We start from the raw sequence: 26,965 nt of genomic DNA on the forward strand, positions 1-26,965 counted from the left end.
ATTACAATCTTATAGTTCCTCCTCCCTCCCAGATGTTATACAAGTCCCTTCAGCCCCATATATCCATGAATCTAAGTATGCTTGGGGCAGGATATAGAACTGGACACAGCTCCATACTGTCTATGCAATTGGTCCCATTCTGTCGTCAGACTTTAAGTGGCTTTTCTTCTTGTCTATCCCAGTTCTTTCTGTCCTTCCAACTCCTTTTTGAACACTTATCATAATAAAACCAGTGTTTGCTTTATAGGTTTCCACCAGCAGTATAACCAAGACACAATCTTATCCAACTCAGCAGTCAAGCCTGCTAGTTACTTAAGGCCTACCTAATTTTCCTTAAAAGGGGGGGGGGGTGTTTGCACATCAGCAGAAGGATAGCGCAGAAGGAGCTTGCCTGGCCTTTTGATCAATAGCTCCAAAGTCCTAAGCATTGCCATGGAGAATTCCCACCAGATACATCATGCATGATAACTGACCAGGCTTGAAGGAGTGCAAGACTTGTATTTTTCCTCTGGAACCAGAACTATGTAGATTGCAAATAGGCTTGAAATTAATACTGGGATTTTAACCTTAGGTGGTAACGCAGTTCTCCAAGGAGCAGAGCATCTGCACCATCCCTGAAATGGGTTCGCAATGTTAAAATGCTCATCTGAACATGCAGTGAGGAATCTATTTATTTAGATTCAGTTCTGATTTCAACAGCCTTTGCTCACGTATGATTGGAAATGATACTATATGTTTTGCACTCCTTCCTCATATTCTGAATGAGCAATTGTTTGCCCTTCTCTGCATTTTCTCCCTTGCTCTTCAGCCTGCTTAGAGGGCAGTATACTATATGGTATACCATCCTTGTTGTTTTTCATTATTGTTACCATTTGTATTTGAAGACGGTTAAAATGCCATGAAGTCTACACATCTAGCAATGCTCACTATTGTCCCTGTTGGTTATGGCTGCTGAAAGATAAAGTTCACAATGTCTGAAAGATCACAGGCTTTCTCCCCACCCCCCGCCACCCATATGGTTGCCCTTGTCTGACAGTGAGCATTTTTGATTACCTAATGACTGCAAACCTATCCGATAATGGCTTGCACGTGTAAATAGGTAATCAGAAATACACTATTAAAAAAATGTTTCACTTTGCCTCAGTTGGCATCCTTATCCGAGGGGGCAGTCTGCCTAATCAGCTAATGTTACTATTCACATTTCAAATAACCTCGGATTACATACATGCAAGTGTGATCCCGTGCCAAGCGTCACATTGCTTTCCGTGCTAACACGTCTGACTGCACACATAAAGGCTTCCCTCTAGCACCCTGCAGGGCTCCCTTGGGCAGAGTGGTATGATGCTAAAGCTTCCAGAGTGCCTCGCGCTCTGCTTTCTTTCCCCACAGCAAAGTCGGAGAGGAAACCACCGTGGCTGGCCTGGCGTTCGAGCAGGATACGGCCCCGCGAGCAACAGCAGGCGGGACAGCAAACAAGAGCGGGGAGGGAGAGGGGAGAAAGTCTGCCCTAAAACGCAACGGAAGGCTGGACGCCGTGACGTCCAGAGGGCTGCAAAGGGAAGGGTGGCTGGCTTGAGAAAGTCTCACCTACCTTGACGAAGAGTTCGATCTCAGGGTCCCTTCCTTCCCCATTGGCAGGAGATGAGTCGCTCATTTCTGACGGCCCCCGGTAAGGAGCCGTCCTCCTTGCTCTGCAAAGCAAGAACAGGGTCCAGGGCCGTGAGCAGCTCTGCCTCCTTTTACCCAGAGGACTTGCAAGGCTTCCTGCTCTTTCTCTACACAATCCCTTTGCTCCTGCTGCTGCTTTTGAAACTTCCACCAACCGAGGCAATAATTTTCCTAAGTATGAAACTGCAAACAAAACAAACCAGAAAGGACAAGACAGACAAAGCAGAAGAGGTTTACACTGGCCTTGGGAGCAACAAGTGCCACGGTGCTGTGTTGTGTTTCCGAGTGCTCATCTGTCAGAGCTCTGGCTCATGCTGCCAGCCCAAAATAGCCCAGTGCAAGAGAGGAGGGTGGGGTTAATGCGCAGCCCGTGGTACCTCAGAACAAACCATTTCTTTTAATCCCATTCTGTCAAAATAGTTCTTTCTTGCACTCCCCTTTTTAGCATTCTCACATGCAGCACTTTTGCAAAACAGCATGAGAGCCTTCCTCAAGTCTTCATTTATTCCCCAAACACATTTGGTTGAAGTAAAAACAGCGTGATTGCTCTGATTGTTGCAAATACAGAACATTTTCCTGGCACAGAAAGCAAAAAGCCAAAGGCCTCACTCACTCACCAAAGGGTGCTAATTGAATGCTGATATCAAAGGGAACTTTTGTAAAACCCAAATATCCGACTGGGCAGTAGGGAATGGAAGGCAACGTGAATGAGAGAGAGGGAGGTAAGCAATACAGAGATCCAAGCTTGTGGATCTCTGGCCAGATCAGAATGGGGTAGAGCATCCATCCTGATCTTCCTTAATCTCTCAGCAGCTTTCAACACCATCAATCATGGTTTTCTTCTGGACTGATTCCAGGGGCTGGGAGTGGGTGGCACAGGATTGTGGTGGTTCTCCTTCTCCCCTCAGGGCCAGTTCCAGTGGACAGTGGTAGGATGGGAAAGATCTAGCCCTGGACTCCTGTTCTGCAGAGTCCCTCAGGGCTCCATATGCTCTCCATTCCTGTTTAACATCTACATGAACTGCTAGGTGACATCATCCATCAGCATGGGATTAAGTATCATCCCAGCTATATATCTTTATCCCTGGCGAACCAGGTGATTCTGCCAAGGGTTTTTCTGAGTCTCTAGAGGCTATGGGGGTCTACATGGGGAAGAACAGGCAATGAAGCCTCCTGCATCAGAAGACTTTACAACTTTAGGTCTGGATAGGGTTTCATTCCCCTAGAGAGAACTGGTGTACAACTTGGCTGTCCTCTTGGATTTTCAGCTCCTGATTGAAGATCAAGTGGCTGCCATGGCCAGGAAAGCCTTTGCACAAATCCTTCTTGTACATTGATTATGCTCATTCCTGGATCAGGAGGCTCTTCTTATAGTCATTCATGTTTTGTTCATCTCCCAACCAAACTGTTGCAATGCACTGTACATGGAACTGTTATTAAAGACCATCCAGAAGCTGTAACTGAACCACAGTGTGGTGACATGGATCATTAAGGGCACACCTTGATACACCAGTGTAATACCCTTGCTTTGTGAACTGAACTGACCTGACTCCCAGTAGGCTTCTGAGTGCAATCAAGCTGCTGGATTCCATCTATAAACCCCTTCATGGCATAGAGCCAGTTTATCTGTGGGACTATCTCCCTCCAATTGCCTATCCCACAAGATCTGAAAGGTTGAGCATGGTCTGGGTCCCCTCTGTAAAACAGTGCCATCTGGTGATACCCAGGAGGCAAACCCTGCCTGTTGTGGCACTTGCCCACTGGAACAGCATACCCCCTGAAATTTGGATGGCCCCAACCTGTTGGCCTTCCATAAGACCTTGAAGATCTGACTTTTCTCCTGGGTGGTGGATAAGCCCATCTATAGTGGGTAGAAATTGAATAATTGTGGGCTGGCCTCAGTTACATTATCCTTTTGTTGTGGTTTGTTTTATGTATTAGTGCTGTTGTGGTTTTCCATTTTATGTTAGCCATGCAGAGATAGAATTCGCAAGTTGGGCAGCCATATAAATTGATCAAATAAATAAACAAGTAAAGCAAGCTGGTAGGAACTTCCATGATTATCTAAGTTATTTGCTGCTATTTCCATTGTTTAGACTAAAGCATCCTGCGCCCTCTGTGTGTGTAGGGAGAGTGCATTATGAACTAATGGCATTCCCATAAGGAAAAGGCTCCAGCCAGCTTGAAACAGCAACCTCAAAGCATTGTTTAGGCCTCTTGAGGATGGGGCAAATGTAAAGAGAAAATGGTATCTATTCTCTTCAGCTCATGCACCCTTCCTTTAAAAAAATGCACTATCCTGCTTTGCTTGTTCTTTGCATACTCCCTTCTCTCATATTACAGCCACTTATAAACATGGATTTTTTCTTTTTTCTTCTATCCAAAGCAACTGAACTAAATGCACATAGTGAAAAGAGGATAACTTTGCTAGGTTTGCAACTACTTCATGTCATTAAGATGTTTGTTTGACAGAATACTACCACTTTAATTTGGAATCTATCACTACTCTGAAAAAAAAATAGCATTTTTGTAAGATCTCAAAAATAATGTGAAAGCACATCACTGACTGCTGATGGTCCACCAAATAAGAATAAAGTAAGTTTTGCAAGTGATATCTAGGACTTCTCTTCAATACCTTGGTTGTTGACTTCAAGGTTCTATCTAAATGACATTGTTGGAATAAGTCATTCAAGGTTTGGGGTCTAGTGTCACCAGTAGATGGATGACATCCAACTTTTCATATCATTCCACTCCTCTACAAAAACACAATATACTGTTCATACTGTAACGTATGAACAAACTACATCAGAAATATGTTCAGTTAGACTGTACTAATTGCCCTCCTATCCCTGCTTTACTCTGTTGTCCCTTACTGAGCAAGGTATAAATACCCAGTTCATTTTAATTCTAACCAAACAGATCCAAAACATATTCTGTAGTCTGTTTGCTAAATGGAAAAGCGTTTTAGGAATAGCACAGGTCAAAATGCTTATGGGGGTCTATGTTTCTTCTGGAAACAGGTTTTTAATTAAGCAGTAGTACTAAATAAGAATGCTAGGATTCAGCAGTTATCTACATTCAGTAATTACATATCTGTTGTTTCTGAGTTCCTCCCTAAGAACTCAAGAACTTTAACCTGAGCAGTTCTGCATATATCCCAACAAAGTGAAAGTTAATGCTCCCATCTCAACCCAAAGCACTTGTCCTATGCGTTGCAGAGAATGTCCAGTACCTTGATATGAAGCAAACAACATTCTATTTTGTATGACTGCAGAAGGATTATTTAAAAGATACAAATAAGTCATTACAAAGGCACCATTTAATTGGTATCATGTTGAAAGAATGCTGTATCCAGCACAACTGACAAATTTCAATAGAATTCACTTTCAGGTAACTACATGTAAGATGGCAGCTTCTTAATCTAACTTTAACAATGCTTACACAGATGTTGCATTTATTTCAGAGGGATTCAGTACTACCTGAAGAAGCATAAATCTTTGTTCCAATGTTGCTCATGTGGAACTATCTAAACTGAAGATCTTCTGGATCTTGCTTGTACACATCAACATGCTAAAAGGCAGAGTATAAGGCATGCTCAACTGCAAATCTGACTTACATTAGAAGCATAGTGTATGAACCCTGTATAAAATTCAGAAACATGTCCATTGAGAGACCATCAAATCAGCATGTCAAACATTCAAGGAGCTTCAAATTTTACCTTCCCTTATCAAATTTCAACTCTTCTATCCATTTTGCTACTTCTGTTTTCTATTGGCGCCAATTCCTGACTTGTTTCTATAATAACACTGAACTGAACTGAAATGGACTGGAATGGGCCACTTCACATCAAATGACCACCAGATCTACTACTGTGGACAAGAGGACCACAGAAGAAATGGAGTAGCCTTCATAATTAATAGTAAAGTGGCTAAAGCAGTGCTTGGATACAATCCAAAAAAACGATAGAATGATCTCAATTCGAATTCAGGGCAAGCCATCTAACATCACAGTGATCCAAATATATGCCCCAACCACAGATGCTGAAGAAGCTGAAGTAGAGAAGTTCTATGGGGATCTGCAGCACCTACTGGACAACACGCCTAAAAGAGATGTTATTTTCATCACGGGAGACTGGAATGCTAAGGTGGGCAGTCAAATGACACCTGGAATTACAGGTAAGCATGGCCTGGGAGAACAAAATGAAGCAGGACATAGGCTGATAGAATTTTGCCAAGACAACTCACTCTGCATAACAAACACTCTCTTCCAACAACCTAAGAGACGGCTTTATACATGGATTTCACCAGATGGACAACACCGAAATCAGATTGACTACATCCTTTGCAGCCAAAGGTGGCGGACGTTTATACAGTTGGTAAAAAAAAGACCTGGAGCTGACTGTAGTTCAGATCACGAACTTCTTCTTGCACAATTTAGGATCAGACTAAAGACATTAGGGAAGACCCACAGATCAGCCAGATATGAGCTCACTAATATTCCTAAGGAATATGCAGTGGAGGTGTAGAATCGATTTAAGGGGCTTAGTAGATAGGGTCCCGGAAGAACTCTGGACAGAAGTTCACAACATTGTTCAGGAGGCAGCAACAAAATACATCCCAAAGAAAGAGAAAACCAAGAAGGCAAAATAGCTGTCTGCTGAGACACTAGAAGTAGCCCAAGAAAGAAGGAAAGCAAAGGCAACAGTGATAGGGGGAGATATGCCCAATTAAATGCAAAATTCCAGAGGTTAGCCAGAAGAGATAAGGAATTATTTTTAAACAAGCAATGTGTGGAAGTGGAAGAAGACAATAGAATAGGAAGGACAAGAGACCTCTTCCAGAAAATTAGAAACGTTGGAGGTAAATTCCAGGCAAAAATGGGCATGATCAAAAACAAAGATGGCAAGGACCTAACAGAAGAAGAAGAGATCAAGAAAAGGTGGCAAGAATATACAGAAGACCTGTATAGGAAGGATAACAATATCGGGGATAGCTTTGACGATGTGGTCAGGGAGCTAGAGCCAGACATCCTGAAGAGTGAGGTTGAATGGGCCTTAAGAAGTATTGCTAAGAACAAGGCAGCAGGAGACGACAGCATCCCAGCTGAACTGTTCAAAATCTTGCAAGATGATGCTGTCAAGGTAATGCATGCTTTATGCCAGCAAATTTGGAAAACACAAGAATGGCTATCAGACTGGAAAAAATCAACTTATATCCCCATACCAAAAAAGGGAAACACTAAAGAATGTTCAAACTATCGAACAGTGGCACTCATTTCACATGCCAGTAAGGTAATGCTCAAGATCCTGCAAGGTAGACTTCAGCAATTCATGGAGTGAGAATTGCCAGATGTACAAGCTGGGTTTAGAAAAGGCAGAGGAACTAGGGACCAAATTGCCAATATCTGATGGATAATGGAAAAAGCCAGGGAGTTTAAGAAAAACATCTATTTCTGTTTTACTGACTATTCTAAAGCCTTTGACTGTGTGGACCATAACAAATTGTGGCAAGTTCTTAGCAGTATGGGGATACCAAGTCATCTTGTATGCCTCCTGAAGAATCTGTATAACGACCAAGTAGCAACAGTAAGAACAGACCACGGAACAACGGACTGGTTTAAGATTGGGAAAGGAGTACGGCAGGGCTGTATGCTCTCACCCTACCTATTCAACTTGTACGCAGAACACATCATGCGACATGCTGGGCTTGAGGAATCCAAGGCTGGAGTTAAAATCGCTGGAAGAAACATTAACAGTCTCAGATATGCAGATGATACCACTTCGATGACTGAAAGCGAAGAGGAACTGAGGAGCCTTATGATGAAGGTGAAAGAAGAAAGTGCAAAAGCTGGCTTGCAACTAAACCTCAAAAAAACCAAGATTATGGCAACCAGCTTGATTGATAACTGGCAAATAGAGGGAGAAAACATAGAAGCAGTGAAAGACTTGGTATTACCGCAGATGCTGACTGCAGTCAGGAAATCAGAAGATGCTTAATCCTTGGGAGAAGAGCAATGACAAATCTCGATAAAATAGTTAAGAGCAGAGACATCACACTGACAACAAAGGTCCGCATAGTTAAAGCAATGGTGTTCCCCGTAGTGACATATGGCTGCAAGAGCTGGACCATCAGGAAGGCTGAGAGAAGGAAGAGAGATGCTTTTGGAGGAAAATTCTGAGAGTGCCTTGGACTGCAAGAAGATCAAACCAGTCCATCCTCCAGGAAATAAAGCCAGACTGCTCACTTGAGGGAATGATATTAAAGGCAAAACTGAAATACTTTGGCCACATAATGAGAAGACAGGACACCCTGGAGAAGATGCTGATGCTAGGGAGAGTGGAGGGCAAAAGGAAGAGGGGCCGAACAAGGGCAAGGTGGATGGATGATATTCTAGAGGTGACGGACTCGTCCCTGGGGGTGCTGGGGGTGTTGACAACCGACAGGAAACTCTGGCGTGGGCTGGTCCATGAAGCCACGAAGAGTCGGAAGTGACTAAATGAATAAACAACAAGTAAAAATATCAGCAAAACAGTCTCTGCCACACTATGGTAATCAATTTTGCTTTGGTCAACACATTGAAAATAATATAATAGGAAGCAAATACTGCATTCTCAAGTTAGTGCAAGAAATAACATCATTTAGCACAGACAGGGTGTTGCCCTACCAATCCAGTACTAAAAGGTTTAAAATTACACACCACAAATGAATATTAGGGCCACCTTTTGCAAGAGTTTCATTATAGTTTCTCCTCTAAGGAATAGACAACTGAATATGATCTCATCAACCCATTAATAATAAAACAGAGGAGCAGCTCTGGAAATGGAGTTGTGACATTTTGTGCAGGAAAGCTTTATTGTGCCTAACCTTTAAGGTGCTATCACATTTCTTAGGCCTAGGCTAAGACTTGCTCCAGAGCAAAGATTAATTCTTGGGAAGGTGAGCCTGAAGCCACACATGCTACTGCCTGATAAATTCATTTTAACAGCAACTACCCTGTAACAGGAACACGTCTCTTCCAGGAGTTCTAAACAGAGGAGACCCAGCAGTTTTCAAGCTCTGCAAAATCTTCACTACTGTTGGCAACAGAGAAAAGCCAGCAGTAGTGAATATTGAACCTGTAACAGCGAAACACCTTTTTCCAGCCTCCCTTATTCTCTGAGCAATATACAGTACAGGGACACGGCTCAGGGCAACAGGAGGATTTGTTGAAAGAAGATTGGCCTACCCAGAGCTGCCATATTCTGAGGCTGCGTTCAATCTGTTGTGGAAATGAAACGAAACTCTGCAGAGGCATTAGAGGGGAAGTGTATGAACCTGGAAGACGGATGTGGAGAGCTTGTTTTCATAAACTACTGTATGGTCCAACCGTAATTCTATATCACAGCTTATGATAGATTCTCAACATTTTAAAATGGCACCAGCAAACCTCAAAATTAAATCATTTTCATTTTCTTTTTAAAGAAATAGCCACAATCTTGTAAGATCATTAACACCTGAAGATTTTCAGCATCTCACATGAATTATGAGACTCCTGCAAGATCTTATAGATGGATCTCATTAGATGCCTTGCAGCTTCCTTCTGTTAGCCCTTTGAGGTAGTCCAGACAAGAAGCATAACCAGGTGCTTCTATCTAGCTCTATCTTTATTGTAAGGTTACATTAACAGAATCTTGCAAGACTGAAAGTGTTTCTCCCCTCCTTTCCTTTTACTCTCCAGAAAACTGGGGAGGGTCCCTTCTGAAATGCTTCCCATGCCCTCCCTCCTTCTGTAGGCTGAGATACCTTTTACACACCCATTGTCCAGTCTGCGGCTTTCCCTCCTATCTCCTAAGGTCATTCCCACATATTGTTACACTTGCAATGATGATTCTTGCTTCGGTTACTGCATGAGGAGAATTTCACTAGATCCTCATGTGCACTTGACAGCAAAGTTGTGGTTCCCCTAAAATATCTCCATATAATTGAATGTGCATTGTATTAAATTAGCAATAAATGGTTGCCTCCTTATGGTCTGCTAAAATTAAAACAAAGTGCCTGATTAACACATGATAGTCATTATGTGGAAATCAATTAAAATTGCATTTACAGTTTATATCAGGCTCACTTCGAGAATCAGGTAAGCTTCAGTATGCCTGATCATATCCCACCATAAAGATACACAATGCCATGACAAAGATTTCCCAGCTTTTAATGAGCAACTGTCCAATAGAAGAGAAAACTGAGCTTGGTTGTTTGCTTGCAGACGTTTCACTATGCAGCTAGGTACCATCACCAGTGCGAGTGAGTGTGGGGTTTGCTCCCTGTTTATATACAGTAGTTTGCCCTGCCAGTGTCGGTGGGGGTGTATCTCAGAAACCACCAACAGATTGTTACAACCACATGACATCACCGTAGCACATAAACCAACTAAAACTCTTCAAAACATATTAAGCAACCCAAAAGACCCAATAGCCCAAGAAGAAAAAACAGGAGTTATTTACAACGTACAATGCAAAGACTGTAACAGCCACTATGTGGGACAGACAGGCAGAAGACTAGCAGAGCACATCCACGAACCCCAACTAGCAGTCAGAAGACACGATGAGAACTTAAGCTCACAACACATGGACGGACTCAACCATAGTTTCAACTGGGAAACTGTGAACATCCTAAACCAAGCCAAATCCAAAAACGCCAGAGAACTCCTGGAAGCCTGGCACTCAGACAAAGAGCTATCAACAGACACATAGAGGTAAACAACATTTACATACCATTCAAAAGAGACAATAGAAAAGCCAAAAGACCAGTACACTCCCTTGCCAGCAATCAACACTCAGATATGCAAAAATCAACAGTAGGATTAACACCAGATGAACCATCAAACAGCACAATACACCCTAATCAAGGAACCATTAACTCAGGCAATCAACCAAGCAGCAAACAACAGCCCAATCAAAGAACTCCCAAGGAGAGAACGACACCCCCACAAGGACAAGCAGGGCAAGCCACAGAATGTAAACTGAGAGCAAGGGCCACTCCCTCTTCGCACTGAAGATGTTGCCTAGTCTGGCAATGAAACAAGGCTCAGAGAGCACCAAAGACTCCATACTGTAGTTTTGGATTCTGGTGGGAATATGGCCGACTGAACAGCTGTGCCCATGAGCTCAGCAGGCCGACCTGGCAGCACTGGTGTTGTTTTTTGGATGGGGGGGACAAAGGCAGGTTTTTCCTGATGCCCTAGAGCATTTTCATGGACAGAAAATGCTCGGAATTATCCTATTTGTACTCCTGAATGTCACCTTGTAGGCTGAGGATAGCCAACAGCATTGGCGCTAATTTGGTAATAGATGATGGGAGTCGGGGACGCCATCATTTCTGGACCGTGCTGCAGCCTTAATGGGACACTAGGTTGAGCCTTCCCCATTTCTAAATCACCTAGTTTATATATTTTTAAGTTTATGTACCCCAAGAAAGGCTTTTTACAAGAAGAAGTGAAATCTCTTGGTGCTTATTGTTATTTCTGGATTAATTTTAAAAAGTTTTTTTAAAAAATTCTGGCTTACTTCCCATTTAAATATTAAGGACAACTGAGAATAATTATCTCTCCATTATTATTTTTGTATTTAATTTGAAGGATTTAGTGTTTTCCTACATGTTGAATCTGTCTTGAGTCTTTTCTGTTCACTTTCCTTGAACCCCCAACTGTTGGTTCCTATACTTTTTCTTTTGTCAATATCACTTAATAACTTTTCTTTTGTCAGTAGCACCCAATAACGCTTGGAAGCCTTTTGTTAACTGACTAGCTTCTATTAGTGCTAGTCAAGTATCCAGGGGGCACTATAATCTACTGCCTGAAACATGGACGACCTTAAGGAAATTTTCTCAGAGCTTCATTCTGGCTTCGTTGTGATTTCAAACAGATTCTCCATGATACCTTTCAAGCTATTCTACAAGACACTCGGGATATCTCCTCTAAACTGTGTCAGCTGGTTGTGGATGTTCTGGAGGGAGAGGAAGAGTGTTATCAAGAGGAAGATATTTTTCCCAACAGTGAGAATAGATTCTCTGAAGAAACACCAGGTGACAAATACACTTTGGTGATGAAGGAGTTACAGTCTGACTTGCAAGATACTGATGTTGTTTCTCTAAGGGATTGTTTAGGGAATGAAATGGCTGTATTCTGTGGGAGGTTTTCTGCTGAGAAGTTTGATTTATTAAAGGGGGCAATTGGGCTGTTTGATGTCTTTATGAAAAATGCCTTATGTGGAGACAAGTAAACATTCTGCTATATTTTGATGTGGGATAAAAAAAAATTAAGAATATGTATTTGGTTTGATATTAAGGCTTATATGATTTCATTTTTCTTTAAAGATTTGACGGATTTTTAAAAGGTTTGTTTGATCTACAGTATAAGATTTATAAGGCATCTATAAGGTAGAATAATAATTGGTTTTTAGGTTTAATAGGGATAAGATTGTTGTAGTATTATTAATTATAAAAGTAGACAATTTATATGTTTTTATAATTTGATTTTTGTTATAGTGGACAGAAATATATAGAATAGTGATAGGAAGGAAAGAATCAAATAAATGTTCTTTTTGGGGGGGGGAGGGAAATTGATTTAGAGATTTATATATTATTTTTGTTTTTTCTATAAGGGGAAGGAGCAATTGCATTAGTGATTTGTATATGTGCCAGTGGAAGGATTTACAGAAATAATGTGATTTTGGTTTGATATAGAGTAAGGGTTTTGAATATGGAAATTGCAGTATATTCTTGTTGTTGAAAGTCGGAAGTCACTTTATGTAATCTCTCGCATTTTTTTTTCTTTTTTAGTTTTTAGTTTTTTGTAGTTTTTATCTTTTTTTTCAAACTTAATAAAATTCTTATTAAAAAAAAAAGAAATACTGCAGTTTTCTTGGAGGATGTGGCAAGCTTGTGAGACCCAAATTTTGGGGTCAGATCTGAGAACCAGGGAAGAATTCATTACTTTGTGCCAAGTTACGATTACCATATGTAATTAAAGAAAGAAGAAGACACTCTGAAGTGGCATATGTTTTACTGAAGAGGTTGTGCCATTAGAGCAAGATGGTACACAGACATGGAAAGAGAAGGAAGAAAGTTGGAGGAAGTGGTTGGGAGCAAGGCTGTGCTACCCACTTTAAACATAAACAAGCAATCCCAGACATTTTAGACCTTCTTAAATTCCTGGCTGAATGAGGCATTCAGAGTTTAAGAACCAGGCTTGTCTGTGAAATGCCAGGTGTATGGTATTTCTGTGCCAACTCCTCTGATTCCCAAACCCTTTTGAAAGGCATAGCAGCCTGTAGTAGAGCCACAGTTGCATTATAAGGAAGGAAAGGATGAAAATTCCTGTGGCTTTTAGGAAATAGGTGGGTGACCACGGAAGTCCCACAATCTGTGTTCTGGCATGCTGATGGCTGAACTCAAAAAGGAACTGAAGCCAAAGCTAGAAATATATACTTCTTGGCTTGCATTATTAAATAAAATAAACCTTCTTCTTGAAGCAGTGGCTAGAAGTCATTTGCTTCCAAGAAATCCAGGAGGAGATGATGAAAGCCTAAACAGACTAGATAAATAGCTAGATCATTGTCTATCTCAATTCCCCCCCACAAACTGGTAATTGTTCTGAATCACACATAGAAAAACCCTAAAGCATTCTGTCATCACATGAGGCATTTGAAATGAACATAGAAGATAAGCAATTCATTCTAAACTATTACTGAAGTATTATTACTTAATTTTATATAAAATTCACCCATAGACATTTTCTACTTGTCATCTTTAGCCTAAGCTGAATTTTAAGCCTTTCATCTAACTACAGCTTAGATCCCAGCAGTTTGCCATGAAATTTGGCACCACTGGCAAGCAAGGAAGAGGTTCTCAGAGCTGGCCCAAATTTGGCAGGTAGGTCACTGATACTGTCAGAGATGTAGCTCTACTGTAGCTATCAGAAAAACCCTTTCAGTGTCCTACAGCAGCCTTTCCCAACATAGTATTCTCCAGATGAACTGAGAATATGGTTGTATACCTGCTGAGAATTCTCGAAATGATTACTATATATCTGGAGAACATCAAGTTGGTGAAAACCAAATTAGACATACTGGTAGACATTAAACACCTCCCTCCCTTTTGTCATGTACTACCATTGCTAATTCTTGCTGGAGCCATTAAAGAACAGCTGCAAAAAAGAAAAAGGCTGCATGAAACCCATCAGTATCCCCAGAGTGATGGGGTCAAAACCTGGGCCCTCATTTGCTTTTAAGGTGACTTGAAGGCTTTAAGAGGTGGAACGGGATCATTAAAACTTGCAATGCAATGCACCCATTTTGCCTTTTAAAAGTTCTGAATGTCATCCCAAACTAGACCCTGATTCAGCCCACTTTTGGGGAGTGGCCCTCAACATGCCACATTAAACCTAGCATTGTAGAGTCCCAACATCTGAAGTACCTTTACTTCCCAATGCAGACACTTCAGACAACACGTATTTAATTTCAACAACAGTTTATTTGATCAAACAAATGGCTGGGTGCTCAATACAGGCTTCACTTGGGAAACCACATGACCCACCCACGATGGAGGTATCGGGAGCTTTTATACGTGCCTGAGACATGACGCATGTCCCCTGAGGAGTGGCAGGGTCCAATCACAAAGCTACCTTCAGGTCAATAGCGATTTTGCTTATCTCCTCTGTCCCTAGTGCAAGCGTATTACAAAAGCGAGATAGCAATAGTTAGGTCCGCTCTTCATTCCACCCTTTTCCTTTTTCCGGACATGCTTGTTCAGTTAAGAGAGAGCTACAGATCTACAAGAACCCTGTTGTCGCAGCATCCACTGGACATCTTTGGGTATCCTTTTGGGATCTCCTGGAGGTAGAGTTCTGATGAGCATAAGCGTGCCCCTCCCGGATACGGCCGTCTTGGGGTCCGAGGGCATAGTAGCAAATTGCATACCTTGGACCACATGGGTGACTAGGCGCATAAAACAAGGGATTATGCATGTCATGAGTGAGGATGGCGAGCAGGGGGCTCCCATCCTCACTCATGACAATGCAAGGGAGAAAAGGGAGCCCTGTCATTGCACAGAGGAGGATGAACACAACCTTTTTCCACCAAGCCCCATTGAAAATGCTGCCCCCTCAATCAGGCCATTTGGTGACCCATGTTTGGACCAGCACGTGGGCCAGCTTCCTGATGTTATCTGCAATATTGGTCACGGCTTTCCCATTATCATCTATCTCCAAGCAACAATTGGAGAGATTGAGCCTACCACATACGCCCCCCTCTTCTGCTAAGAGGTAATCCAGGGCTAAACAGTTCTGGTAGATTGCGGTGCGCATCTGGGTGCTTTGTTGGGTCAGCAGTATCAGCGCTTCGGCTGTTTGGTTGGTGATGATTTCTAAAACCGCCTGAAGCCGAATGATACGATTTAACATATATATAGGGGTCCGGTACCCATAAGTTATTTCGTGCTGGTCCCAAGTGGCCGGTCCATAATACTGAATGATACGTTCCAGCGGCCAATCGTCCTTTCCCCAGACTTGCCTTCCTCCCGCCGTTAAATCAGTGCTAATGGGGGCGGAACATTTAGCTCGCCTAAGGTCGTCAAAGATTGGGACTCCTAACTCACCTCCTTTGTTCTGAGGAAGGAGGAAGAAGTTAGGCCTTAGAGCCCCTAAATAGCAGGACCCTCCCCATTCCTTAGGTAACTGCTCTAAGGCCTCCTTCGCACAAATCCAGTAAAACCCCAGGGGAGCATCCCAAGGAATTGATGAGTTCCAGGGGGATGCCCATAGGTAGCTAATCGGGGAGTTGGCAAAGGGTGTAGTTTCATTGGCCAATTTTGGCACCCAAGTGGCGTTCTGGGACTGGGTCTCGGTGACGAGGGTGAATTTACAGGAACTCGATCTTATGTGGACTCTCCCTTCCCGCTGGATGCAATGCAGGCCTTCAATTCCTGGATCAACTTGCCATTGTTGTGGTCCCGTAAGAGGCCTCTGGGCCAAGGTGAGGTTAAGGTCATCAGGTTCTACCGGGATGGGGTGCCACAGCCACTGTCTTCCATTGGTTAAACCTCCACGGATCCAACAGGACGTAAGGTTTAAGGCTTGGATTATGCGCTGGGCCAAATCTATATATAAGTTCTTCTCGGGGGGTGGTAAAGGGATTTCTTCTAGCAATTCCCTCCAAGGCTGGGGCGGAGGGGATCTCTGGGTTGGCGAGGGGCCAGGTTTAGCTCTGCCCCTTTGGACAACCATTTCCCTCTGTATATCTCTGAGCACTTGCTGTCCAGCCCCCCACTGCCCTCCCACGGTCTTACACGCCCAATAAGGGTGTTGGTTACCCAAAATGGGTTTAGGACACTGAATTCCATGAATGCTCCCTGTACTGGTCTTCAATTGCACCTGATAGTATCGTCTGCCACTATCAGTACATTCCTCCAATATGGAGTAGCAAGGGGATTGGATCAGGGTATGATATTCGAAGGTACGATAGATTTGCCTCCCTATACATTGAGTCTTATAGCACCTGCTGCACTCCGAGCTGTTCCAGGGTATTCGGAGGAGGAGCCCTAAGATGGGGTACCATCCCACGAGTTTTAGGCTTTTGAACATCCTGGTGCCAATAAAGGCAGAAGGATCCCAGAAACTGTGGTAGTCCCTTCGCCCACATTACAAGCTTAAGGAGTCTGACCTCAGAAAAAAACACATAGAAACATGCAACACATCACAACCCCTATCCCTTCCTTACATGTAAAGATGCTCAAGCCCCATCCAACTGAGTTAAGTACACTACTGAGGCCCTTCAAAGAGTTCTCCTAGAGTCGAGTGGGTATCAGAATGTCTGTGTCGTATTTTAAGTTTGAGCGGGCTCAACGAAGAACACTGCCATTCCTCAGCTGGTGGTTCAACCTTCTTAAGCCTGGAGCAATATACCCACGACTTAAGACCCTCAACTTTCGCCACCGTAGGGGTGCTGAGTAGAACCTGTCACAGTGATGACCACTTGGGCTCGGTTGCCTCTGGATCCAGTTCCTTCACTCGAACCCAGGATCCAGGGGGCACACACAGTATGGACAATAGATGTTGGAGAGGTAATGCAGCGGCATCCTGGGAATGCAAATCAGACAGGACCTGCGACAATTTATGAATATATGGGGAAACGTTTCCCTCCAGTAGGATCCTGAATTTCAATGGCTTCCCATCAGGCCCGTGGAAACCCCGGGCCTTCCACAAAGCACAATGCGTATGGGCCGCTAGGAAGGCAAAATGGCTATCAACAAAAATGGTCACTCGCAATCCCTCAGATAGCTCACATGCCTTGATGAGCGCCAACAGTTTGGCCGCTTGGGCAGAGAAATGGGTCAGCAGCTTTTCCCTGTACAGCAAGCCATCTTCAGTAACGATGGCGAAACCCGTGTGACAAACTCCATTTTCCACGAACAACGACCTGTCAGTCCATAGATACCCATCCGCCCGTTTGAGGGGTTCTGTGACTAGATCTGGGCAGATGCTCACCACGGTCTCGAGGGCCTGGAGGCAATCGTGCGGCTGGCTCGGTGCTTCGGGTACAGGCAGCAAAGTGGCAGGGTTGAGTTGTTTGGTGCGGCACAGGGAAACATTCTCCTGCTCTAGGATCAAGCTCATGTATTTGGATACCCGGGCCGCAGTAGCCCAGGCAGGTAATTTCTGTTCCAACAGGGTGGCTACTGAGTGGGAGCTGTACTCCCTCATAGGCACTCCCAGAGCTATCTTCTGGGCCTCCTGGATCAGAATGGCCGTGGCCGCCACAGCCCTTAAGCAAGCGGGCCAACCAAGGGTCACCGGGTCCAGAGTCCGTGACAAACAGGCCATGGGTAACCACTCCGTCCCCAGGTGTTGAATCAACACCCCCAGGGCATATCCTCGTCGCTCGGTAACATAGAGAGAAAAGGGTCAGCTCTGGTCCGGAAGCACAAGGGCTGCTGTTTGAGCTAATGCATTTTTAAGGCTAGCCCAGGCCTGTCTGTGCTCTCCCGTCCAATCCCATGCCACATCCTTTTGAGTCAAGCCGTATAAGGGCTTAGCCATCAGGGAGTAGCCGGGTATCCACAGACGGGCGAACCCAGTAACACCCAGGAACGACCTCAGCTGTTTGAGGTTTGGGGGCTCTTGTAAGGATGCTACTGCTCTCAAGCGACTAGGGTGTAGAGAGCGAAAGCCTTGTTTTATCACATATCCCAAGTACTGAACCTCCTGGGTAACCCATTGGACCTTTCCCTTGGAGACTGTGTATCCCCGCTCAGCCAGATGGTTCAGAAGTCCGATCCCAATTTGGGTGCATACCGCTCTCGTCTCAGCTGCTAGTAGCAGGTCATCTCCATACTGGAGGAGGGAGGCTGGGGCAGCCGAGAATTCTGCAAGATCTCGGCTTAAGGCCGCTGCGAACACCATGGGACTATTCCTATATCCCTGGGGTAACCGGGTCCAGGTCAACTGAGTGGTCTGGTGGGTATAGGGCTCCTGCCACTCAAAGGCAAACAAAGGCTGGCTAGGGGGATGCAAAAGAATGCATCCTTTAAATCTATCACCGTATACCAGACTTGTGACCTGGTCAGGGTAGTCAAAATGGTATATGGGTTGGCAACCATGCGGTGGAGGGGAATCACTCGGGCATTTACCTCCCTCAGATCCTGGACAAACCTCCAGGTTCCGTCAGGCTTAGGAACTGGAAAAATAGGGGTGGACCATGGTGACTCACACACTACTAGTAAGCCAGTTTGTTGAAACAAGGAAATGAGGGGCTGAATCCCTTTCCTAGCATTTTGCAAAATGAGCTATTGCTGGATGGCAACAGGCAGTGCCCCAGGCAACAGTTTAGCCTGGTGGGGGATAGCGAATTTGGCAAATCCAGGGGTTCCGGAGTACCAGATTTTCGAATCCACCGGTAAGGGGGTGGTCACGACGGCTTGCCAATCTTCTCCTGATATCCCGGTCAAAGGAACCTGACATCCTGAATATGCTTGGGAAGGAGCGTCACAGAGGACACTGAAAGTTGCTCCCGTATCAATGAGGAATTTACATAACCTTCCCCTGATTTCCAACTCCACCAGGGGCTCGGGGGAGGAGAGAAGAAGGCTGCCCCTGGAGGAACATCAGAAGGAATTGGGCATGTCCTCTACCTCCCCCTGAAACATCTGACGAGATGGCCCTCCCTTCCCAAGTCGTGGGGGTGGGCCCTGGTGGCCCCGATTCCAGGGGCATTCATTGCGCCAATGCCCCACTTGCTTACAGAGGGCACACTGGTCTCTCCTGAGGGGTGCCTGGAAACCTCCCTGCACAATCGGGGGTCTAGGCTGTCATGGGCGGAGGTCTTAGCCCGAAGAGGGGTGTGGGGGACTCTGGAGGGCGACAGCTAATAAATGTGCCTGATGGCGCATTTTCTTCTCCTTCTTCTCTTCTTCCTCACCTCAGAGCGCATATGCAGTGAAGGCTAACTGAATCAGTTTCTCTAGGCCCTCTGCGGTGGGGGCCTTCAACTTCTGCAATTTTCTTCTTACGTCTGGGGCCAACTGCCCTATGAAGGTCATTTTTAAGATAACCTCATTGCCAGGGGCGTCCGGGTCTAGATCAGTGTACTGGCGAAAACCATCCTTCAGGTGATTAAGGAAATCAGTGGGAGATTCCTTCAGCTCCTGTAATATCTGGTGAACCCGGTGGAAATTCACCGTCTTGGGGACCCCTGGAGGATGCCCTGCCTAGCATGATTAAAGGCCATAAGACCATGCGGGTTATTGGCGTCCGCCTCGTATGTCGGGTTCAAAAGCATGTGGGGCAATGGCCAGGCAGCGTCAGGATCATGCCGTTTGGCTGCTGCGGCCTGTAAAGGGGCGTAATGTTCACTAGCGGCTTTTAGGACTTATCGTTTATCTTCAGCCCCTAAAAGGCCAGACAACAAGGTAAAGAGATCAGGAACAGTGGGGCAGTGGGTCGCTATTATCTGCTCCACTAAATCCATGTATCTTTGGGGTGATTCCCTGTAAAGGGGAAGACTTTCCTTCCAGTTAAAGAGATCGGTGGTGGAGAAAGGGGTATGCATGAAGGTCAATCCGTCCCCCGTCGGCACTTGCCTCAAGGGTGCCAATAAGTGAGCCGTCGAGGTTGAGGCACAGGGATGGCCGGAACGAGTGTGGGGAGGGCTAGAAAAATCAATAAGAGACTCTCCAGGTGCGTGGGGCTCTACCGCGGCAGGAGAGGGTAAAGAGTCCTGAGGGAGGGGAGCAGTGGGCTGACGATATGGCAGAGGAAATTCCCAAACGGACCCGCGCGGGACAAGTTAGAGCCGTTTTATCCACCCTTTCCCTAACGTTACACTCATGCTGTAGATCCTTTTGTTCAGCTAAATTCAAAAAGAATCCCAGATAGTCTTGTTCCTCCGTTTTCCCTTGGGTTGCCAAAAAGACCTCCATATCATGTATAATTTCTTCCAATAGGGTCCCGCCAGGCGGCCATTTTCTGCGGCCTGTCCCTAGGAAGTAGCGTGGCCAAACATGGCTGCACAAGAACTTCAAACTGTCAGGCTTCAAATTCGTTTTATACACCAATTGGGGATATAGTTCTTTAAAATGCTTTAATATACATGATAGGGGGGTGTTTTCCTCACCCACCGATTTCCCTGGCTTCCCACAAGTCCTTTTCCTCAAACTCGAAGCTTCATTACCCATCTTCCTCTGTTAAATCCTTATTTCTCCACCCTTGGAGGTTTCTCAGGCCTTTCCGTCAGCTCGAGGTGTGGGCCCATCGGCCTTTTCAACCACCGCCCCCTCCCTTTTCTATCTTGGAGAAATATAAAATAAAAATGCCTTACCTGTACTGAATATCCTGGTGTCCCAATGCATTTTCTGCCCCCTCCCTTCTTCCCTTTTAAAATACATGTTGTTTTGGTGTTCGGGTTCGGAATCCACGAGGTCTGCCGCCCGCCTCTACTCAATAAGGTGGCCGAACAATTGGTCCGGGGCGCGCCGCCACGTCGTTGCTTACCGAGGGCGGTTTTCCCCAGGATCCATAGACGAAGGCAAACCGACCTTAAAGGTCGGTTTCATGGCCCGAAGGAATTTGCCTTCGAGCCCCATGTTGGGTGCCAAAAATGTAGAGTCCCAACGTCTGAAGTACCTTTACTTCCCAATGCAGACACTTCAGACAACACGTATTTAACTCCAACAAGTTTATTTGATCAAGCAAACAGCTGGGTGTTCAATACAGGCTTCTCTTGGGAAACCGCATGACCCACACACGATGAAGGTATCGGGAGCTTTTATATATGCCTGAGACATGACGCATGTCCCCTAACGGGTGGCATGGTCCAATCACAAAGCTACCTTCAGGTCTTTGCCTCGGCTCAATAGCGATTTTGCTTATCTCCTCTGTCCCTAGTGCAAACGTATTACAAAAGCGAGATAGCAATAGTTAGATCGGCTCTTCAGCATGGCCCTTGAAATGAGAGAGGTTGTGCACCCCCACTTTAAAGGAAATGGGTATAAGTGGTTTTGTGGATATGGGGCAGCTGTAGAGGGAGATGTGTGTAAGTCCAAACACTGAACTGGCTTAGAAAATAACTGAATAATTGCATTAAAGATAAGGTCACTTCTGAGTCCATTAAAAATAAACAGGAAGAAGCTTGCTCAAAATTAAAAAAAAAAGTAATGATTCTCCATAGGATTCATGTTGTTAATACCCAGAATTTTGGTGGTTCAGATTGTTTTAATACTGAACAATCCAATCTGAAGCAATAAACTTGAGATACCATATCTCAGTAAGAATGGAGGTGATAAACCTGGTTGGCATCCCAGTGAGAATTAGGCTCAAGTTCTATCAGTGAATTTAAAATTTTACAAGCCTTGTGGATTGTTTATTTGTTAAGAAAAGGAAAGCCATATTTAATTAAATGAGCTATTTTTCTGTTTTTGTTTCAATTAATATGCATTATGAAGAAACAAAAGCATACTTTTAATTCTCTGATATACTATGATCTGGTAGGAATGGTGCTGCATACCTTTTATAAATGAATAATATCCTGCATGTTGATTTAGTAAGATGTATTACTTTCTTGTTTTCCTTAGAGATCGGACCTTATTTATTTTTAATGACACACCTTGATACTTTTGTGCTAAAGTTTCCGTACAGTTTGTCACACTAATTAGTTCATTTTATTTCCTCTACTGAGCATTTCAAAACAGTCTAACATGAGCAATGCAACAGTGCATGATTCAAAAGCTTTAATTTTAATGCTTGGGCAATCATTTTATTTCTATTTCAGCTCCAGCTTTAAATCATTTATAATTTAAAAATAAATTTCACATCTCAACACATAGCATAAGGAACTACTTCAGCCAGTAATGGATGTAGACAGCTGATAAACAGTCACTTAAGCAGCTGCACAATAAATAAATGAATACTACACAGATAATAACAAGTTTGATTCTCTTCAAACTCAATATCTGAACCAGTTTTAAGAAGAAAACAACAAAGAAATCCACTATTTCTTCTTTCTGAAGTCTTAGATAACCCTAACTGTACAGTCTCAGATTGTAAACAGGATTTCTTCAATCTCTGCCATCTCCTTTCAAATTAACCCTACAGATATCTTTATACTGAAACCACGGTGTTGTATGCATAAACATCTTTATCAGTGCATGACAGTTACTTCATTTCATATTAATGTTATGATATAATCACATTTGTATAATTTCTTACACAATTCGTTAATTTTTGTTTCACATTAAAATTATACATTACCAGCTTATTTTGAATATTTGTTAGTTACCGGTTCATGTTTTCTTCAGGAATATGAGATGGTGGGAATGCCACACTTACCTTCAATTTCCCCCTCCCCAGCAGTCCTGTGGGGTAGGCTGGGCTGAAAGAATGATGGACCCAAAATCACTCAGTGAGTTTCCCTGGCTTGGGGTGAACTTAGATCTCCCTGTTCCTAGTCCAACACCTTAGCCACTACCCCACACTGGCTCCTTTAACTTGCTTGTTCATTAAAATTATATTTTTCATCTTAATGGTACTGTTTGGCTTTCTAGCAATATGCAATATGCAACAATAATTTCATATAATATCCAACAATGTAATACTTCAGTCATTTTATCTTTTTCTCTTTCTCTCTCTTTATATATAAACTGAACAAGGTTCTTCACCGTGAAGTTGATCAGATTTCCAGGGGAAAGCCACTGAGAACCAGAACTATTTAACACATAAAGCCCTGTAAAAATATATTACCTGGCTCAGACATTATACTAAGTCATAAAGTGATTTGTTTGGCTTTGGCTTAGTAAGCGAACCTAGTCATTGTGGCTCATGAGCCACAGTTTAGCCTAGCATAATGTGAGAACTAGTCAATTAAGGTTTCTTCAATAAAACATGGTTAAACAAAATAGGGCTGAGTATTGTGTGAACTACGTCCCTGAAAAATAAAGACAGTCTTAAAATACGTGAAGCAAACTGCCCCTTCTTTGGCCAGTGCGTGCTTTGCCTTTTCAATGATTCTCCTCTTGGGAAGAAAGAGGCTAACTTCCTCAGTGGAACCCACAGCACAAGGGTAGAGTGTTAATCACACTTTGGTATGGCATAAGATTTGATATGGCATAAAGCAGAAGTAGACAATCCATGCAAGCCACATGCAGTCCTCAAATTAGTTTTGCCATCCTAAGAGCCTCCTGGGACTGTACCAATGAAAGAAGTTGCATTAAGCACTTATACAGGCAGACAGCAATGCCTATTGCAGGATGGGAGCAGCCCAGGGACTAACCTTGACAGAAGACGATTATCAACAGTCAGTAGACTGGCAAGATGTTGGCATTCTTTCCTCCTGACCTCCTATCCCTGTGTGATAATTGCATACAGGAGCCCCTGATAAGCTGAAGATGCTCGGCTTACTATAGGTTCTAGTTCAGCAATATCTGAAGGGCCTAGTCAATATGTAGCTTGAACCTGCAAAATAGCTCAACTCCTGCTAGGAAAGGGAATTATACACTTCAGAAACAGAGAGTAAAAAATTAGAAAGTACTTTCTTTTGTTCTTTACATTCATAACTTTAGCATGCAGTAGTTATTTCTCCCTGAACAATTGAACAATCATTAACAATATGATGCCTCCATTTAATATACAAATGTTTTGTTCAATGCATTAATGTTAACTTATTTTACATACAGTAATAAACACTGGATTAGGGATCTTATAACTATTCATGAAATTATGGAAGTATGATCTATGGACAGAAACTTATCTGGGAACCATTTCATTTTGTATATAAAACATAACCCATGGAAACCTTTGTTCATGTCTAGCAAGTTCAAACTTGCCTCAAGCACCCAGAAACTATTTGTTAGTCTTCCACTATCTGCAAACAGTCTCTGAATAATGAACTAGTATAATTGAGGACTATCTAGGTACAGAATGGAATTCAGTCTTATCTCATGGCTATTCCAAAATAACCAAAAATAGAACTGTGCTGCTAAAGATCTTGTTAATATTGTCTTCCCCCAAACCCTTTGGTAAAATATTATATTCATTACACTGTTTAGCAGAGAAATAATCTGAAAAAACATGATTTGCTCATTGTTACATATAAAATACTTAAGAGCATATTCAGATGACAATCATGAGTTTTAAATAAATAATGTCCTGGTATAATGGAGAAGGAAGTTTTCTGTAACAGCTGAGTAGACTATAAATTAGCATGTGCGTATTGTACTTATATCTCACATGTTCTGTTCAGATCATTGTATTTATTCAGCAATAACCTGAATACTCTTATCACCTCTGAAGCAAACCACATTTTATAGAGTTGCACTGCAAACTATTAAAATATAAGAAATAATTTTTTTTCCACCACCAACTGGAGGGAACATTTATATGTTTTTCAGAGCAGTGCATATTAGTTTCAAAACCTGGATAGAACCTGTCTAGTTGGTTATTCCTTGATGGTAAACCAACCTCATCCATTATTCTCCATCATTTTTATCCTAATAGTATATTAAAATGTTTCTGTTCTTAGGATTGTTAATTATATTACAGACACAGTAAAGAATTGAGATACCAAATATGTACCAAGGAAAGAAAATGTTATGCTTCCCTAAAAATCTAAAAGATTTGTTTCCTTGATGTCACTAACATGAAGCCTTTTTAAATTCTGTAATTAAAAAAATATTAATAGGTTAAATCTATTAACACTTTCATGTGTACTTTAATAAAAATACAGTAAAATGGAGGAAAGCCATTACTATCATATTTTAAAAGGTGATAGAACTTCAACCACCAAACCTTTTCTCAGCCTTAAACTTGTGGAAATTCCTTTTTCTGCACCACCATTTAGAAGCAGAGGAATTCTGCCCTCCCTTGTATCTGATAACTTAGCTACTATTTCAAATTATGGAAGAAGAACCCATAGATTTACCAAAGTTCTTCCCAGATTACTTATCCTGTGACAGAGATCAATCTGTAGGGGAAAAAAAGCATCTTTCCTAAAACCACGCAAATATCACCAGGTAATTTAAAGTGCGATTGTAGGCATCTCTACTGGGAAGTAGACTCCATTCAGTTCAATGGCTTTCTCCAAGGATAGTGAGTACAAGATTGCAGCCAGCGTACTTGTGTATAGAGGAGAGAAAGCAGGCTTGCAAAGACACATTCTGCATAATTTATAGAACAGATTAAGTTCCAAACATGCAATCAAGGAAATGACTTTTGCTCATTTTGCTCCTCTATGAGCACCAACAAATCCATCCCCTTAACATCTGTACACTTCCTCTGCAGTAACTGAATGACAACAAGGGTCTGTTTTTACTCTGAGAATAAGTTGGAGAGTCGACACTCACTATGCCTTCTCATTCCACACACACTGCTGGAGAAGGCACTACACTGACTTAAATACTGTAAAGTATATGCTCTTCCCAACAAACAATAAATTCAGAAAAGGAAAAAACTATGATATAGCAGAGAAGTGATTTGACAGTATGCATGTGAAGTTTGTAAAGGTATTACAAATCTCTAATACTTTGAAAGAAGCTTAACAACTCGGTGAAACATTCAAACTACCACAAATTTCTCTGTTTTCTCAATTAATCTTATTCCCTGAAAAACAGATATAGTATTGCAGTTTTCATTAGCTATAGGCAACTGCTGCCATTTTGATCCTGGATAGGGATGAGGCAGGTGTTATTTCTTATTGGATCAACATGATGTGAACATGCAAGAATATGGTTCAATCCTTCACCAGCCAGAAAAGTAAAATTACAATCCTATAATGAAGATATTGCTTTTCCCCAATTGTTAGGGGAAAACTATGTAATGTCTGAGCCTAAATAATTGTATTTATACTCAGCAAAAGCACTTACCTTAACAATAAGGAAAATCTTATGTTCTTCTTTTGGAAAATTGTTGTTTTCTTCTGAATTCTGGCTGCAGGGAAATCTGACAGTAGTTTTAAAACTTTTGAAAATGCCCTCAGTATTCATTGCTCTTTCAAATGCTCTGTCCTCTCTATCTTTGTCGCAGTGTTGCTGGTCTTCAGGACCATCTTGTGGAGAATCTGTTTCTTCTCCCCTATCAAAGCCATGCTGGGAGGAACAAGAGTTTTGCTGGCTAATTTCTATGCTATTCTTACATCTGATGTCCATGTTGTCTAGCATGGCAATTAAACAAGGAGAGGGTGAATCTCCAGTGCTCTGATTAGAAACTTGTTCACATTCTCCTTCCTCTAAATTTGGAATTTCATAAAACCTAGTTTTCTCTGTTTTTTCATATACATTGCTAAGCTCCCCATTTTCCATGACAAACAACTCAATGAATTATCTGTTCCTCCGGGAATTCAAATTAAAGTGGTGATGCTGATAGATAAGAACTCTGCTTAGGAGCAAACCATGCTTGTGATACGCTTTCTAAATGTATTGTTACACATGACAGGTTTCCAGCAATCATTTACAAAGAGCTTTAAATCAACAAACGGCACATCCACTGAAAACCAGCTCCTTTTTAACCCTTGCACAGTTCAAAATGCTTGCACTTGTTCTTCAGAATAACTTTGGCTCACATGTTCCCAGCAGACAGAAGGCAGGGCAAATTATTTTCCTAAATTCTCATCTGTTTTGTTAATAGCAAATCTGTGGAGCTTACCCCTGAAGCCATTTAGTGGCCTGCTAGAACCACTGAAATGGAGCAGAGCTTAACACAGCGGAGAAGCTGTACACAGAAAAAGAATATTATCTTAAGATAGCTTTAATGAGCACATCAGAGAAACACAGATTATTGATCTTAC

The 26,965-nt window shown here is 42.8% G+C and overlaps 1 protein-coding gene across 3 annotated transcripts in view; it reads right to left on the bottom strand.

Moving 5' to 3' along the window:
* CLIC5 (chloride intracellular channel 5) overlaps window positions 1-26,541 on the bottom strand; it is a 73,632-nt gene extending 47,091 nt beyond the window's left edge. Inside the window, exon 1 of one of the 3 annotated variants that reach the window (XM_063317514.1) lies at window positions 26,046-26,541. In XM_063317514.1, coding sequence (XP_063173584.1) covers window positions 26,046-26,480 — 435 coding nt within the window. In that variant the 5' untranslated portion in view covers window positions 26,481-26,541. Of the gene's footprint in view, window positions 1-1,591; window positions 1,826-1,905; window positions 1,984-26,045 lie in introns of those variants that run through there. The other 2 variants (XM_063317534.1, XM_063317523.1) reach the window with 2 other exon arrangements.
* Between the last annotated feature and the right edge of the window lie 424 nt (window positions 26,542-26,965).

This window comes from Candoia aspera, chromosome 1, assembly GCF_035149785.1.
Source record: "Candoia aspera isolate rCanAsp1 chromosome 1, rCanAsp1.hap2, whole genome shotgun sequence".
NCBI classification, from domain to species: domain Eukaryota; kingdom Metazoa; phylum Chordata; class Lepidosauria; order Squamata; family Boidae; genus Candoia; species Candoia aspera.